This window comes from Tympanuchus pallidicinctus, unplaced genomic scaffold (genome assembly GCF_026119805.1).
Source record: "Tympanuchus pallidicinctus isolate F22 unplaced genomic scaffold, pur_lepc_1.0 scaffold22, whole genome shotgun sequence".
Taxonomy (NCBI): domain Eukaryota; kingdom Metazoa; phylum Chordata; class Aves; order Galliformes; family Phasianidae; genus Tympanuchus; species Tympanuchus pallidicinctus.
This window is the reverse complement of record NW_026294739.1, coordinates 13728920-13745663: the sequence shown is the minus strand read 5'-3', so window position 1 is coordinate 13745663 and position 16744 is coordinate 13728920. Positions and strand designations below refer to the sequence as shown.

The 16744-nt window shown below is 43.6% G+C and overlaps 1 protein-coding gene across 8 annotated transcripts in view; it reads left to right on the top strand.

Annotated features, from left to right (window-relative positions):
- Positions 1-16744, top strand: part of LPP (LIM domain containing preferred translocation partner in lipoma) — a 310262-nt gene that overhangs the window by 181601 nt on the left and 111917 nt on the right. For all 8 annotated transcript variants that reach the window (XM_052686960.1, XM_052686961.1, XM_052686957.1 and 5 more), the window contains one exon: positions 11383-12048. In XM_052686960.1, coding sequence (XP_052542920.1) covers positions 11383-12048 — 666 coding nt within the window. The remainder of the gene's footprint in view (positions 1-11382; positions 12049-16744) is intronic.

Below are 16744 nucleotides of genomic sequence, written 5' to 3'. Positions count from 1 at the left end.
CTGATAGAGTGTGAAAAATTAGGACAAAGTAGGTGAAGTGGGATGCCATGCTGCAAGCTGCCCTTGTCACAGGTAGCTTTGGTAAGTTCTTACAGCTGACCCCTTCCCAACCATAACAGCTTCAGCTGTGATCCTTTGGCCTTCAGCAGCGAATGCTTTGTGCTGTGTAAGTGGAATATTGATTTGTACATCACATGCCCCATGAGGCTTTGAAAATCTCATTTTTTCCCTTGAGCGTGGCTTATGTCTGGTTTTTAGGAAGAGATGAGCTTCAGGCCCCAGGAGGTTTCATGTTCAGGGTGAACGGGTGCTGCATTTAGGTTTCTTCACTGGAAAGCCTCAAGCTGCAGCTGGACTTCTAAATTAAAGGGGAGAGGGAATTAACCTGGCTTAGCATAAGCTCTGATGATTCTGTTGAAGGACCAGTGACTCATTCAGAGAGTCCACAAGGGCTCAAATGATGTTTCTGAAAGCTTACAGAGTGTCATTGCTTTGTGTTTTAACAATTGGGTCCTGCAGTGAATTCTTGTGGGTTGTTATGGAAAAGAGATTTATTGATGACTTATGATGCCAGGATGCTTGCTCCACGCATAATTTTTTTCTTCTTAAAATACAAATATGTCATGAACTGCAAAATAAGTGCAGTGCCAGCTAAAATGAGGTGAATCTAACTGTAAATTCAGACCCAGACCTGAGTTTCCTCTGTTCCCTTGAGTTAAGGTCTGGAGCTTCATTTGTCCTGTGACAAACAAGAACCAAAGCCACAAAACCCTGCTTTGGATCCAAAATTCCTTGTAGTTTTTGAGCGTCCACTGCTGAGTTTTGGATGGCGCTGAGATCTCGTTAGAACATTGTTGAAGCCAAGCTGCTCAGAAGGACTAAATTAATACTCCCTAGTCCCAAAGTTTTTAGCATTTAGCGCTCCTGCCCCGGGGCTCGAAAGTCATGTTGCAAATTCTGAAGTTAAAAATGTCAAAATCAGTTAGGCTACAAATCCCAGTAGCCATCAGTATGCATTTATACATCCACCGTAAGGGGAGAAGTGAGGAGGGCAGGAGAGTTCTGTTAGTTTGGAATTGCCAGCTTGCTCCCAAGTGTTGTCACCAAAGCGGCTTCAGCAGGTTTGACCCAGGCTCTGTTTAGCCCCAATTAGAAATCTTGCTTGCTTGCTTTCATTCAGCTGTATGTAGCTGTATGACTTGCCAAGACCTCCCGACATGTTCATTTTTAAGCAAAGCTGGACAATTTTTACCCAGAGGAGGTTATAACTGTGGGAGTTGTTACGGTTTGTGTAGAAACCTCCAGTGTGTTCCCAGCGCTGAGAAAAACCCCTGCGAATTCAGCAGGCCAGATCCTCCTCTGCCTCAGCCAGAGGACTGAAGCAAATTGACTGGAGTCAACAGACTGCTGGAGCTGGCACTAGTGTCACTGAGATCAGAGTCTGGCTTCGTATCAAGCACTTTTTAAAAATATAACTCGGGCAGAACGAGGTATGAGAGAATATTCTGGTTCTTAGCTGTGACTGTGATAAACTTAACTCAATCAGCAGCCTCGCAGCAAATGGCTAAGATGTTATTTTGATCCAAGAACAGTGTAAGTGAGGAAAATTATAACTTCATATAACTTAATCGTTACTTAATAGAGCTCGACAGGTCGTCCTTGGTGAAGCTTAACAACTTTTTTTTTTCCCCCTAAAACTGCTGATGCCCCATCCCAGGAGGTGCCCAAGGCCAGGTTGGATGGACCCTGGGCAATCTGCTTTGGTGGGGGGCAACCAGCTCATGGCTGGGGTTGGGGCTGATCTTTAAGGTCCCTTTGAACCCAAGCCATTCTGTGATCCTATAGTATTTTCTATTCAGCAGTATGAGTTGTTAAAAAAAACACAGCTCTTATGTTTTGGTTAAGAATGAAGAGATGTTTTTGTTCTTTGGTTTTTATTTTTGTCTTTTTTTTATATAAAAAATTACAATGGCTATTTGTGGCTTTGTTTCCTCAAGGCATATTTGGGAAAACTGAATTGATTTATAATGCCATTTGCAATAGAATCAAGCCTGCTGAGGCAGTGGGTTTGACACTGCCTTCCATGGGCTTTTTAGAGTGATATTGTTGTGATGTTAAGTGTGGAAAATACCAGTCCGAAATTGTTATTCTTAATTTTTATTCCAAATTTTTATCAGCGTGTGTTTTAAGTAAATGTCATATTATCCATATGGTTTATGTAGTTTTGTTTCCTCTAAGGAGAGAAGCAAATAGTGGGGAAGCTGGCAGTTCTGAGTTTGCACCTTAATTTAAAAATACTGTCTCCAACTTTCTGTATTGCTTTTTGCATGAGTATTGCTGAGTTTCAGATAACAACTCTTCTTTTGCTATTTATTAATACTCTCTTTCGCTTTCTGGCTTGTTGCAGTATTGCCCTGGTGTTTTGACTAGACTCACTGCAGTGGGTAAATTCCATGTATGCGTGGTGCATGCATTCATCTGTGTGCAGAGCAACTTAAAAAGTCACAGCAGGTGAAGGAAAGCCTTTTCAATCGCATGTATTTCCCAACATGGTACTTGGAGGCTGAGATGCTCTGGAAAGGCAAAGGTATTTCGGGCAGTGGTGATAACCCAGGCAGACGGATAAATGAGGGAACGTTCCACTCCACTTCCCAGAAGAAGCCATCTGGGAAAACAGTTAAATTTGACCTGTTGTTCAAGCCCGTCAGCCTCTTGGAAAGGTGTATGTTGGACCTAATAGGAAAATAACCTCGCTGTCATATCTGCCTGTCTTTTATGGTGTTTTCTGGTTGTTTTTTTTTTGCTTGAGCTGTTACTTTTTTGGTGAGGCTGTATGGTTTTTCTCTGCTGCTAACCACTCAAGGTACTAGCTCAAATCGTTTTGTATCCTATTAAAAATAATGGTGGGTTCTGGACCTCAAATGAACTATAAGAAAGCAGATGTTGTATGAACACAGAATTGTTCAGTGATGCTTCTGCTCTTCTGTACTACTATTCACGCAGGCTTTAAAATGTGGGGAAGAATAAAAACACATGTTTTTCACAGGAAATAGAGACAATACTAACATTTGAAAATGCTTATGCCCTGTGGTAGGATAATTTTTTAAATCTAGTTTAATAGACTTTTGGAATTTGAGAAGATAAATAGGTCATAAATGCAAGCAATGCAACTATTAAATGAAATCGTAAACAAACAAGTAACACAAAGTAAACCGAGTCTGAGTGCATATGTACTTCATATCATTTTATGTGTGCATATGCACTCCTTTAATATCCTCTAGAATTAATAAAGGAAGAAAGCTTGTGCACTCTATAAACACTCTAAAAATTCTTTGCAATTTAGTAGGAAATGAGAACCTTTTATAGGGGTTTTGGACTATTCTTTAAATCTGTTGTTCAGCTCACAATAGAAAATGCTAACTTTTCCATCTAGTTGTAGACTTCTCCAGAAGGTTTTGTGAATACGTGTATTTCATTCTGTCACTCAGTGCTGCATCTTCCATTATAACTTTTTAATTTGTTATTTATAATGATGATAAACATCCACAGATAGCTGCATAATCTGTGTAACCCTGCGCCCTGCCCATATTTGTCAGGCATACGAGCTGCTTTTCCATTACAAATAGTGAGTTATAAAAGAAAGAAAAATGGTTTTTGAGTCTGTGGATGGTGTAATTACGATACTTTCACTAGCTTAGTAATAGCAAAAGTCAAGAAAATACTTTACTTACCCAAAATTCTTATTCAGATGGGGAGGGTGGGGGCTTTCCCCATTGTAAGGCAGCACATTTTGCCTGACTTAAGCAGAAAGACTCCTTCAACCCATTAGAAGGACCCAGCTAGCTTAGTGGAGATCCTTTGGACATTCCTACATTGCTAACCCCTAGAAAAGGCGCTGCTTAAGAAGCCAGGCTTCTCTGCTCTGTTCACTTATGTTGTATTCCCAGGGTGCCATGTTACCCTCATTGTGGCTTCTGTTTTGGGATTACATTTAGTAGTTTTGAGTTTTGTTGTAACCAAAGTTCTGTGACATGCGGATCTTTATGTAATTTATGGTGAAGTCGTTGTGCCACTGATTCAGCCAGCGCAGGGGGCTGACATCCCGTGTTCCTGAGGTCCTGATTGGCACAGATTTGTCATTCTGGTCTCTAGAGTGGGGAATCACAGAAACATCATGAAATTCGCTCAGAAAACATCTAGCTTCTCACAACAGACTTCATCTGTAACTTGACAAGGATATTTCTTATGCTGATATCAGATGTCCTTGTAGGTGAAGTGGCTACTGCACTTCAACTGATCATGAGAAACTGCTAAAATAGGAGACTTTTAATCCGAATTTGCCCTTTGAATGAATTAAACTCAAATTTTGGCCCTTGTCTGTCTACCAGAGCTAGAAGTATTTAGGTCAATTGTTTGCACATCTTTTTAAAGCTAGTCTTTCACGTACTACTCCTCATAAATACCAGATGATCACTTGTCAGAAAGGGAAAAACAAATAAAGAGTTCATAGTAGTTATCATAGTGATAGTAGTGGGATAAACAAAAAAGTAAATATTAAACTGAGAGGGACAAGCAAAATTACTCCCTGGCATAGCATTTGTATTTCAGAGACCGAACTTTTCAGATGTGCTCAGGTTCTGTGGAATTAATGGAGTGCTGCGAAGTGGAAACCCAGCTTGCCTAGAAAACTTGACGCCCATACTGAAAACTGAACCAAGGTGTTTGTCTGTAACTGCACACACTGGTTGTGAAAGAATTTTTTTCCATGATATAATGTTGGAGCTCAACTTATTATCACCTTTCCTTTTGTACACCCTCTTCTCCCTTGTGTTTCAAGTTGGGCTGCCACGAGGAGTACAAAAGGGGCTGTGAATGGATACGTTAACAACTATGACTCCTTTTCCACCCTTAGTAGCAGCTGAAAAACAGATCAAAGCTCAGAAGCAGTTGTGTTCTTGCAACACTTTGTGGCATCTGTAAGGTATTCTCTTCATTTGAGATCCAGAGATGAACACTTTATTAGATTTCTCCTCTTTTTCTTTTGGTATAATGCCGAGGAGCAATCTGTTTGAATACCTTGATAGCTTCTGGTGATCAAGCCAACAAGATGAATCCATATAAACACTGCTAGGAAGTACAAATGTGGCTGCTGATCATGCACAGCCCTCCGTGATGCTCACATGGCAGCTGTGAACTGGAAACGAGAGAGTGATGAAACTGTAAAGAAAAGCTTCATTTGATTATAAGCATATTTTGGCTGAGGATTTTATGATTTTGGACCAGACTTCAAAATTTTGGATGAGAGTCTAAGGGCATTTTGACACCTATGGAGATCTGTACTAGCAACTGTGCCATGTGTATCATGTGGCATTGGTGCGAAGAGGACCAGCCTCTGTGTGCTCAGTCTACCATTTGGATGTTATAAAGAAGGCCAGGAAAACTCTTACATCGAAAATGCACTGGATATGCTGCATAGGGTATGCATAGTGCATCTGCCACAGTCTCTGGACGTTCATCAATCCAGCTGGAGCTCTATCAGAATGCCAAGCATCTGCAGGTCCCAAATGAAAGGCTAGATTTCTCTTTTTCACCTAGATATTGAGACTGAAAAAAAAAAAAAAAAAGTATGTTGGGGGAACCTGCCCGTACGTTTTTGCTAGCAAAGCAGCTTGTCGAAATGCAGAATTTGAAGTCAGAAACTGTTAGATGTGTCTGTGCACATAAGGAAACCCCATAAAATGCCCGGTCATGTTTTTAGGTATCTAGAGGCCCAGGTTTCAAAGCAGGATATTTGATGTTTCCCTGGCGCTTTCCTCTCCAAACTGTCCCTGCAGATACCCAGGGTCAGCCTGGATGGGGCTCTGAGTACCTGGTGGAGCTGTAGGTGTCCCTGTTCACTGCAGGGAATTGGACCAGATGGCCTTTCAGGATCCTGTACAACTCAAACGATTCTGTGATAAATCCCTTTGGTGCGAGACTGAGCTTGAGTGACAGTGCACTTAATGTAGGGAAAAGGTGTCTGTGCTTGTAACAGTCATGTCAAAATTACCTCCTTATTGAGAATCATCTCAACTAACTTGTGCTGTCTAAATATTCAGTGACTTGTCTTGGCTGTTTGTATGCTTCTTTTACAATCAGTGAAGAGAAGTAGATTCTCCCCCAGTGGATGATTCATCTGTTCTGTTTTGGGCTTCAGTATTAGAAAGGGATAAATGACCCTGTGGAGATTGATCAAAGCCACACCTGGAAGATTTCAGTTGGTCCTGGGCTTGCGGTCCCGCAGTGCTATGGACCATGCAGATGAATGGCTAATTTGGAGAGATGCTGCACAGGCACTGCTAGCTGGCAGCCTCCTGGGATCGCTGTATCCTGCGTTCAGCCCGCCTGTAGCTGCCAGGTTTCTGCCTTTTGAGGAAGGGGGGTTGTCTCTCATAGAGTAAATTGTGGCTGAAATGCTTGAAAAAGGCAGCCTTAGCTTAGAGCACTGGTTCTCAACCTGTGCTCGCAAACCCTGGGGGTCCGTGGATCACTCCTAAGGGAACTATGAAGAATTCTGTGAAAGGTAACTTTAAAAAAACCCTGTGTTTATTGTCAGTAGATTAACTCTCTGTGTGAAGGAGCTCGTCCCTCCTGAAAGGCATTTGGGGGCTGCAGAGCATAAAGGTTGAAAACCACTGAGCTGGAGTAATGTATCTTTATAAGTGATAATTTGACAGCTAAAGAGCTAGAGCTATTCAACTGTACCTTTATGAAAAGTGCCTGGAGAATTGAATAGAATGTGATAAACTTTGTGTAGGCATTTTGGAACAGATCTGTGAAACTGAGTAACTGAAGGGACTATAGAAAATACTAATACACAAAACAAAGGGAGAGTCCTTTTCATAAGGCTTCCAGCTGATCATACAGAGTCATACTCCTAATGTAGACTGCAGTTACTTTGTTCTCCTTGAGATTTAACCCTGACAAATGGTATAGAATTAAAGACTAATTTTGGTAGAACAATGTTTCATTTCTAGCACCTGTTTAATAACTTTTTTTGTTGTATGTATATGCTGAATGAGATTTAAGATCTATTTAAATAATTTCCACGGAATGAAGATTCATACAGATAATCTGAACTTTAGGTTTCTCCACCAGGGCAACTTTGAATTCAGGTATCCAAATTTGACAGCCAGGTCCCTTGAAAAGCTTGAGTTTGTGATAGTGGTGCAGACTTTCTCATACGGTGGTTGGTACAAGAAAGTCCTGCAAGTTGTTTATAAACTGTCACTGCATTCACGTAGATGGGGCAAGAGTCACCAAGCAAAGTGATTCCCCTCACAGTTTTACGCATGGTAACTTTATTTAGGAGAAGCGTTATCGGGGGGTTTTCCTCCCGCATTCATTGAGTTCTACTTGATTTTGTCAGTTAGTGTTAGTTCACCTTTATTTGAACTGCTGGGTAATTCATTTGTAGAAGAGGCAGTGCATTTAGGTACTTCCATCTGTATTTAAACAAGGCTCTTGTGCTTTCCCCATTAAAAAAAAAAAAAAAGATTTTGTAGTATAATACTTGTGGTAGTTGAGGTTCTGAATTTAACTCCTTCCTACTCTGGTTTCTCTTAACGACTCTGCCTTATCAGCACCTGGGGTTTCTAGTTTGCTCTCTTTGCAAATATGAATTTGCAAGAATGGGCTGATGGTAAGTGGCGTGGTTCTAATTTGCACTTGCGAAGTGTGTCAGACAGTTTCACCTAATGCACGGCGAGCAGAGGAAAGCCTGTCTTCCTTTGAGAACAGTCCTTAGAGGATGTCAGGGAGCGTGTTTGGCTGTGTGTTAGTCATTTGCAAAGGCAGTGCAGCTTTGAAATGAGCTGTCCAGGAGCTGCTGAAGGAAGGGATGCCTGAACTCCTGTGAATCCTCTCTTCCTGCTTTTCCTTCATCCTTTTTCTCATTGCTTTTATGCCTCTGAACTGTCACTTCGATGTGCTTTCGGATGAGTCTACTTTGTTGCACTAGTAGTTGTTCTGTGGACTCGTTTGGATGAAATGTTTGTGACAGTCATTGCTGGGACTGTACCCAGTGACATAGGTAGTCCTTTCCAGCTTTCTGTTCATTACTCCCTCTCCATCTACCTGGTATCCTTATAGCCTCATCAGTCTCTTCTATCCTGGCACCTAACAGACAGCTGTTGAAATCGCTCTTCCTTGTGGGGTCTGAGTGCCATTTTCTCATTCTTCTGCATGTGCTTTGTCCATAGCTTATGTGCATTTGTAGTGTCTTTTCTTAATCAATTTACAATCTAGAAGTGTAAGCGTGGGATGATATTTGAGTCCATACAGAAGGCTGGACTGTGGCCACCCTTGTCTCCCAAGCAAAAGAGCAGAGGTTTATGGTGATACCTCACCTGTGCCCTTATTCAAGACTTACAGCCAGTGTTACTCTTTGTGTCCCCCTAGATCGTTAGTGTTCCAGAGGTGTTGAGTTCTACACCACATTAACTAGCATTGCACCCTCCTCCTCCCCCTCAAGCCAGGCTTTCATTACAAACTTGCCCAGCACCCTCAGAGGAATTCAGAATGAGTCAGTCATGGTGCCTCTGGGGACTCCTACTGATGCAAACTTCCTCCTCCTCAAGGCTGACTGCGGTTTGAATGCCACAATGCAGCCGGTGCTTTTGAGCTCCAACCTTTGCCATGATGTGGTTGGCAGTGCTGGGTCTCTGGCCCAAGGACCACCTTGGTGCCTTCTATCATTTGGGCTCCTGTGCAAGATGGGAGACTCAGCACATCTTGTTGGTGTGGGGTGTGGAAGTTGCTCAGATCCTCTCAGAGTACTGTTCAATAGGCATCAAAGGTTATTTTGGAGGAAGGGGTTATCACTCCTAAGGTGTGTTCCAGTTCTGTCAGGAGACTGACACCAACACGTTTTTTATCTGGATGCTAATAATGCAAGAATGAAATCCACCAGTTCTTGGTGGAACAGACTTCTATAGTGAGAGTTTTACTGGGAATCTGTCATAATCTGCTTTCAGAGTCTGCATTCAGAAACATAAGATGTGATAAACAGAGCTGAATTACGTTTTGTTTCGGGCTTTCCTGTTCCCCACTGATGTGCCCTTGTCATTAAAACATTATCTACCTTCTCCCTGTTCACACTGGAGGAAAAAAAAAAGCTCTTCTGGTGGTAATTACACTGTGCTGCATTGTGGACCTTTCATCCCATTACAGTAAGTGGACAAACTACTGTCATTTACAAGAATGAACTAGGTGAGGAAATGGGAAAGTTTCTAGCACTGCTGGACTAAATGCCAAGCTGACATGAGGGAATAATTGCTTCAAGAAGTAAGTTTTCTTGCTAGCACTGAGCATTGGTGCAGTTGTGTTCTGAAGAGGTAGACGGATGCCTGCTCCACACCAGGTGTTTCAGGAACAGAAGAATTGGGCAATACTAATGAAGGGCTACAGACCCTTAACTTGCCTATGCCCTTGCAGTTAAGCCTAGATACACTTCAGCTCTTCATTCTTCTCAGTTTCAAAATCTCTTCTATCTATTGCCTTGTCATGGATCTGTTTGTGAAGTCAGGGTTTGACTACATTAAGATTTTTTTTCTCTAGCAGAACTATGCTGCCTGTTTTTCCCCACCTCTGCATGCATACCTTTTACATCTCTAAAACAAGCTTGATGCTCTTATTTGCCTGTTGTTTTGTTCATTCTTTGTGGGAGGTTTGCCCTGAAGGTGTGATTGCAGGAGTAAGTTCTTCACCAGCGCATCAGCAAAAACATCTTTGCACCTGTCACCAGGGAAGAGCTACCAGTTGTGTAGCAGAGCTTCCTTATTACTTGATAAATATTTTTGTGGGCTGTGGAGGAGAAGCTGAGTGGTTTGCTCTTATCTCCCTTCACGTGTGGTGGCTGCCACCTGGGTGGTGATTTGGTAACCTGGGAGGCTCAGTCTGTTGGGTGTTTGAAGGTCCTCTCCAGCCACTGGCCTGAGCTGGTTTGGCAGCAATTTCTTGCCGCCACCTGCTGACCAGGCAGAGGATTTCTCTGATGCCCCTGCTGAGCCCCCACCACTCAGTTCCCTGCCTAGCAGGTCCAGCAAGAGGGAGATGAGGCAGAGTTTGCAGACCAGAGTGTCTGCATAGAGCAAGAATACCTTGGGACAGATATAGGAACTGATCATTTAAGGAAAAGAGATGTGTGCTTTAGTTTGAGCACTGCCATGGGCATGAGATGAGCTCGTCTGATTTAGGGCTCCCTTGAACTTGCAGGTTACTGAGAGGATTGGGTGAGATTGAGTCCACTGCAGAAAGCTTACATAAGATATAACCATCATGCTAAATGCAACAGCAAAGGAATTCCATCAGACTGTTCATGTTGCTTTTAATTCTTAAGTGTATGGGAAGAGATGGAACTCGAGGACCCTTTTAAGGATACAACAAAATAAAGGGAGGCCAGATATTTTACCAAATCCCAAAGTCTAGGAGTAGAATTTTGTTCTTCTTTGATTTAGTGAAAAGATTTAATGATGATCTTCAGAAACTATTTCATATTGTTAACTCTTAAACAAAGCTGTATTTTCACACCAGTATTTTTGGATATGGGGCTGAACAACAAAGTTGAGTGAGAAAAACAAACAAGTACATTAGACAGGAAGACGTAAGATACTTATTCAGCTACATCTTCATTTAGTTGCCAAGTCCCAAGATGTGGCAGTGCTTGCTGTGAGGCCTGGATGCTGGTGCAGGGTTACACAGAATCAGATTTCTGAAGCCCTTGGGAATCTTAACCTGCTTTCTGCCCTTCCATGTGCCACGTGTAACATTTTGCTGGGGTCACTTGAGACTTTCAGGGCTTGAGAGCAGTGCCAGGGACACTTCTGTGTTACGCTTCTCTCCAAGCAGAGGTTTCAGGCCATCCTGTTTTGCTGTCCTATGCTGTCAGAAGCAGCCATGTATCAGTGGCTGTACCCTCTGGAGAATTGCATGTCTCCATAGAGACTTAAATCGCATTTTTCTTCTTCTTGAGTGCTCTCATTTCCACACAAACACGTATTTAGCCATGCTAAATATTCTCCTGCAACATTCTCCTTTTTCCTCCTACATTTATTGCTTTTGAGTTTGTTTGTTCTGAGGTGCAGGAAGAAACCCCAAGGAGAGACGCCGCGCTGGCTGGCAGTTCTGCTCGACTGCAGCAGCGCTGTCCCTGTTCTGTCAGAGCAGGAAAAGGTTGTTATTACCATTTTATAATGCATAGTTTAAGGTGCATTCCTGCTTCCCTAAGCAGCTTGAGTTGCTGTGCAGATGTTACTGTAAGACCCTGTTCCCTCTTAACCCTTCTTTAGAACCAAAGCTGAATGAACCATCCTGCTGACACTGCGGCTCTTTGTTCACCCTTAGGGCTCCGGGACCTCCAGCTCCGCTGCCACCACTCCGTCTGTGTCCACCCCCGTCACCGGCCACAAGCGGATGATCATTCCCAACCAACCTCCCCTCACCGCCACCAAGAAGTCCACTGCCAAGGGGCCTGGCCAGCCGGCACCCATCCCAGTCACGCCCATCGGCACCCTGAAGCCTCAGCCGGTTCCGGCCTCCTACACCACAGCCTCCACACCCAGCCGCCCGACCTTCAACGTCCAGGTGAGGACGGCGCAGCCCAGCCCTCACTACCAGCCGCCTGGCCCGCAGCCCACGCACTATGGCAGCCTGGGGCCCGGCCAGCCCTATGCAGCCCCACCGGCCCGCCCGCCTGGTGCCCAGCAGTATGGCTCACCACAGCACCGTGGGCCCGACTACGGTTATGCCCCACCGCCTGCCCGTCCTTCAGAGCCCAGCTATGGCTATGCACCTCAGCAAAGCCGCTACCAGGACCCGTATTACGGTGGATATGGAGGGAGGAATGGCTCTGAAGCACCCTACGTGCCACAGAGCTCCTGGAAGGTTGAGCCAGCATATCCTAGTGGTAACACCGTGGGCCAGGCTCCTTCTGGGCTGTACCAGCCTCCTGGCACAAAGAAGACCTACATCACGGACCCAGTGCTGGCCCCGCAGCCGCTGCAGCAAAAGGTAGGAGATGTCAGCGCTTGTTGGTCACACTTACACAGAGAGATTGGTGCGGTGCTGGCACAGGCTGTCCAGGGAAGTTGTGGATGCCCCATCCCTGGAGGAGCTCAAAGCTAGGCTGGATGGGACCATGGGCAGCCTGAGCTGGTTCTTGATCTAGCAGTTGGTGACTCTGACCACAGCATGGAGTTGAAACTTGATGATCTTTGAGGTTTCTTCCAACCCTAGCCATTCTGTGATTCCTGGGGGGAATGCAAGAGCCTTCTTCAAAGGCAACACATGGGATTAGATGGCACTGCGTGGATCCCAAGCAGCTACAGCTTTTTTTCCAGTAGGGTCAGGGCTGAGGGCACATGAGCAGCGGGGTCACTGCGACTCATGTCTTCTGCCCCATGTCTCCATGCCTACATCGGGAGGCTGGCCAAGGTTTTCAGACCTTGCTGGTTGGCTCTTTCACTGCTTGCTGTGGAAATCTGTGGGATGATAGGTGCGTAAGCCACACCTTTGTTTGACAAAGGGAAGCAAATGGAGAAGATTACAGAAAGAAGCCTCCCTCCATGTGGCTTTCGGAAACAGGGAGCTCTCTTGTGTCTTGGAAATAAGCTTTTGGGGGCTTACAACTTACGTCAGCCTCAGAGGGTAAGGCAGCAGTGTTGGTGTTATTGCAGGAGCTCACCCTGCGGGGTGGGAGCAGCTCCATCCCTGCAACATGCCCTCACATGATACAATCGTCAGCAATATGTCTGTGTGCGCTTGGGTCTTTCCTTCAGGGCTCTCCCAGGATCAAATGGGAGTCAACGTTTCCTCTGAGTGCTCATGGGCATCTTTGGCTCACTGGAGAATTTGTTCATCTTATGTAGATAGGAGATACAGAAGGCATTGTTTTTGGTTGTGGTTCAGAGCAATTCCGGAGGTTGACCTCTTGTGCGTCACTGTTTAAAAATCACTTATCACTGAAAAACCACATGGAAATGAGTTCTCACACAGTGCTGTGGGTGCTCTGATTTCCCTCTCAGGTGGCAGCAAGGCAAGTGGCATCCAATCACTTCAATGTGTGTTTGGGCCTTATAAACCAAAGGAGATACCAAACAAAGTTAAATTGCTTGGCTTCTCTGCCCAGATGTCAGCATGGGCTGGCCCATGTCGCTTTGGGTGGTCACCTCAAATGTGGCTCAGGGGGCTTGTAGGGCCTCAGCTTTGTGTGATCCTTCTGAATGATGGGGTTTGGCTGCACCTGAGGGCCAAGACACCAAGCCCACGTGGGGAGGTGGTGAACACAGTGCTGGCCAGGGCAGGATAATAAATGAAAACTCCTTGAAATACTGTCTATGAGTTTTTCCCCTTTCCTTACCAAGAAGTGAGGAGAAAAGCAATAAAGTCAACTCTGCAGGTGCCTGGTACAGAGCTTAGATTGAAAACTAGTGAGAGGTATGAAATTTGCACGTAGCCTTAACTGGTGTAAATTGGTGTGCTTCCAGTGGAGTCACTGGAGAAATGCTGAGCTATAGCAGATATGTATTTAGACTTGTGTAGATACAAATAGGCTTATACATATAAAAAATTAAAAACTTTAGTTCAGTTGGCATCTCTATGGAAACGCAAATCATCTTGAACCACAAACAGCACAAGTCTCATTTGCATTACAAAGCTGGAGGGACAATTTAATTTAGTTCAAGTTTGGGGTTTCGTGTACACATAGATAGATATATATTTACATGTTTGCGTGCACGTGACATTTGCAAATACACATATAAAATTGTAAGTGCATATCTCTATAAAAATAACTGAAGTATTTCTGCAAAACAGACTATGATCTGCTTGGTGATAAATTTCTCCAGAACTTAGTTCTCTTCTAACCTCCTGAAATCAGCATTACTGCCTGTTTCACCTTTGAACTTACAATGGTTCTCTAATATGGTGGTGCAAATTTTTTGATTGCTGCTTTGTAAAATGCACAGTTTAATTGGTGAAGAATTGAAGATCTTGCAGTCTGGTAGGACATGCTCAGCAATAAAGCAGTGTGGACTTTGCCAGTGAAGCTGTATTGTCCGGTTTTACTGAGTGTTCTTCTCTTCCTTTGCAGTCTCATTCATAAAATCAACTTTTGGACTTACTTAAAAGGAAGAAAAAATGGAAGGCTTTGTTAGTTCTGATAGGGAGAATAATTGCTATAAATCTACTTGTTGGCTACAGCACAACAGAAATCAGAATCGGTTTTCTACATGAAAATATGCTGTGTTCTGCCTTTTCAGGGTTGGTTTGAGGTCTCTCAGTTAAGGAGAATGAACTGAGAAGCCAGAATGATTTAAAAAGCAGGTGTTATTGTTTAAAATACAAGAGTACCTTTTAGATATTTTTCCTCTTGCAATGGAGTCATCTTAAAATACTGAATTGTTTCCAAATGTATTCAGAAAAATGCGGTCTTAATTTTGAACACATTTTGTGCAGAAAATATTAAAGAAATCTTAACAAATCCATCTCAGGTTAGAAATTCTTGAGCCTTAATTCTAACATCAATCATGAACCTGTCACTGAGTAGGATTTTTTTCATTCAATTCATTTAGGATTTGTAATGATCAAAAAACACCCTGATTTATATTTTGCATTCTGTCTAGAAAAAGATCAACAATACTGTGGCTCTGTGCTGGCTACTGTGCACTAATTATGTTGATGTCCCTGCTGATCCCAAATGAATCTGGACTGGTATGGGAACAGCAAATAATCTCTATGGGTTCTTAAGGCCCACTGAGAACAATGTGCTTTAGTCACAGACATCTCTGGTGCATTCTGTCCTTGGGCCACTTTTGGGAGTGAGAGTTGTGCATGTGAAACCTCTCTGCATTTAGTTCTTTGTTGCATTGCACTTAGCATTAATGCCCAAGTTCTATTTAGGAAATGAACAAGTGAAGTGCATGTCCTCATTCAAACCTTCATACACTTTGAAGGCCTTCCTGGCCAGAAATCTCAGTAGATTTCTTGGTTGCTGATAGTGATCTGTGAATGGTACGAGAGTTGTTACAAAGCCATCACAGAAACTTGTGATACAGTGGGTTGGTTTCATGCTGTTTGCAGTGGTACTGTGTCCTTTCAGACTGAAGTGTGAAGGCTCTTTCTTAACATCTCAGCTGGCAGAAGTCAGCAAGCAGTAGACCAGAGTGACTCATTAGGTATAATGATTTTTGGCACAAAGATGCCCACAGCTGGGGGATAAAAATGGCAAAGCTATGGACAGAGGATTTTTGCAGGTTTGCCTAGTGGCCAAAACAGTTGAAGAAGCTCCTGCCATCAACCAATGCATCTGGCCAAGTCACCAAATACCCTTCATATCTTCGAATAACTCTAGGTCCTTTCACTGGTTTTGGTTATCATAGAATTGTTAAGATTGGAAAAGACCTCTAAGATCATCTAGTCCAACTGTCCACATACCATCATCACTATTTCCCATTAAACCGCATCCCTCAGTGCCACATCTCCACAGTTCTTGGACGGTGACTCCACCGCCTCCCTGGGCAGCCTGAGCCCAATGCCCATCCACTCTTCTGGGAAGAAGCTTTTCCCATTATCCAACCTGAATGTTATGTTGGAGTGTTTCTGAGATACTACTGCATATCTTTGTGGACCAGGAGAAAGCACTCTATGGGTGCTGAATTCATTAGCATCCACTGCAGCTTACATTCTAGCTCATTCATGTGAGTCTATGAAGGCTCAGTCCCTTGTAACCCTACCCTTTGCTATTTTTGTCTAGTAACATCTCAGACAGAGTGATTGGCTTTGGTGGATATTTTTGTACTTGAAAGTGCTTTTTTCTGCATTCAGACTTTGATATTTATGATTTTAATGGGAAGTGGAAAAATTCTCAATGTTTGATGGACCTCCCTAGTGTATTTCCTGGTGCATTTGAGGAGTGGCCACTGCAGACATTCAGGAGGTCTGACCTTCTTAGATCTTGGATCCCATGAATTCTCATTCCTATTTCTGAATCTACTAATTGTCCTGAGGAACCATGTTCCCTCCCAAAGGGACTAATGCATTAGTAGTGCATGAGGAGCAGGACAGCTGCTTCAAATGGCCTTTCAGCCCTGTGCAGGATTTTCAGTGAGCACTATGGAAATTAAAAGGAGAAACTATGGTGGGGGGGGAGGTAAGGCTAATGATGCAGCTTACGGTTTTGGCATGGCTTAGGTGATGGTGGTCACCTGTGATTAGCAGACCTTGACCACCTCATCCTTTCTGTGCTGCTGGAGGTGGTGTTTCTTTGCTGCCTACTGCAACCAGCATTAACAGGTCTCATGAAACTTGCAATACCCAAAAGAGGGCTGTGACGGCTCGCTGTTTTCTCATTTTACACAGCTTTTGTCAGTTTTTCCACTGATTTAATACCTGTGATGGAGACATTTGCTTGGAAGTTTCATCTTTGCCTCAGAAACATCTGCTCAACAGTGTCCTTTGCTATGACTGATGCACTCCTCTTGCACTGGTTTAATAATTTTTGCGTCTGCCATCACTCACATAAAGTAATACCTCCAGCTCTTGTGTTTGAACTGAGACTAATGCTCTTGCTGTTTGCTGTTAATCTAGTGGCTAGGAATTTTTTGTTCTCTGCAGATGAGTAAATGCAATCTGCCAGATATCCTCCTGCTGTCACAGGATATAGCCTTTCTTAGCTTAGCTTTTTGCTTGTGCACAAAGGCAGGCGGCT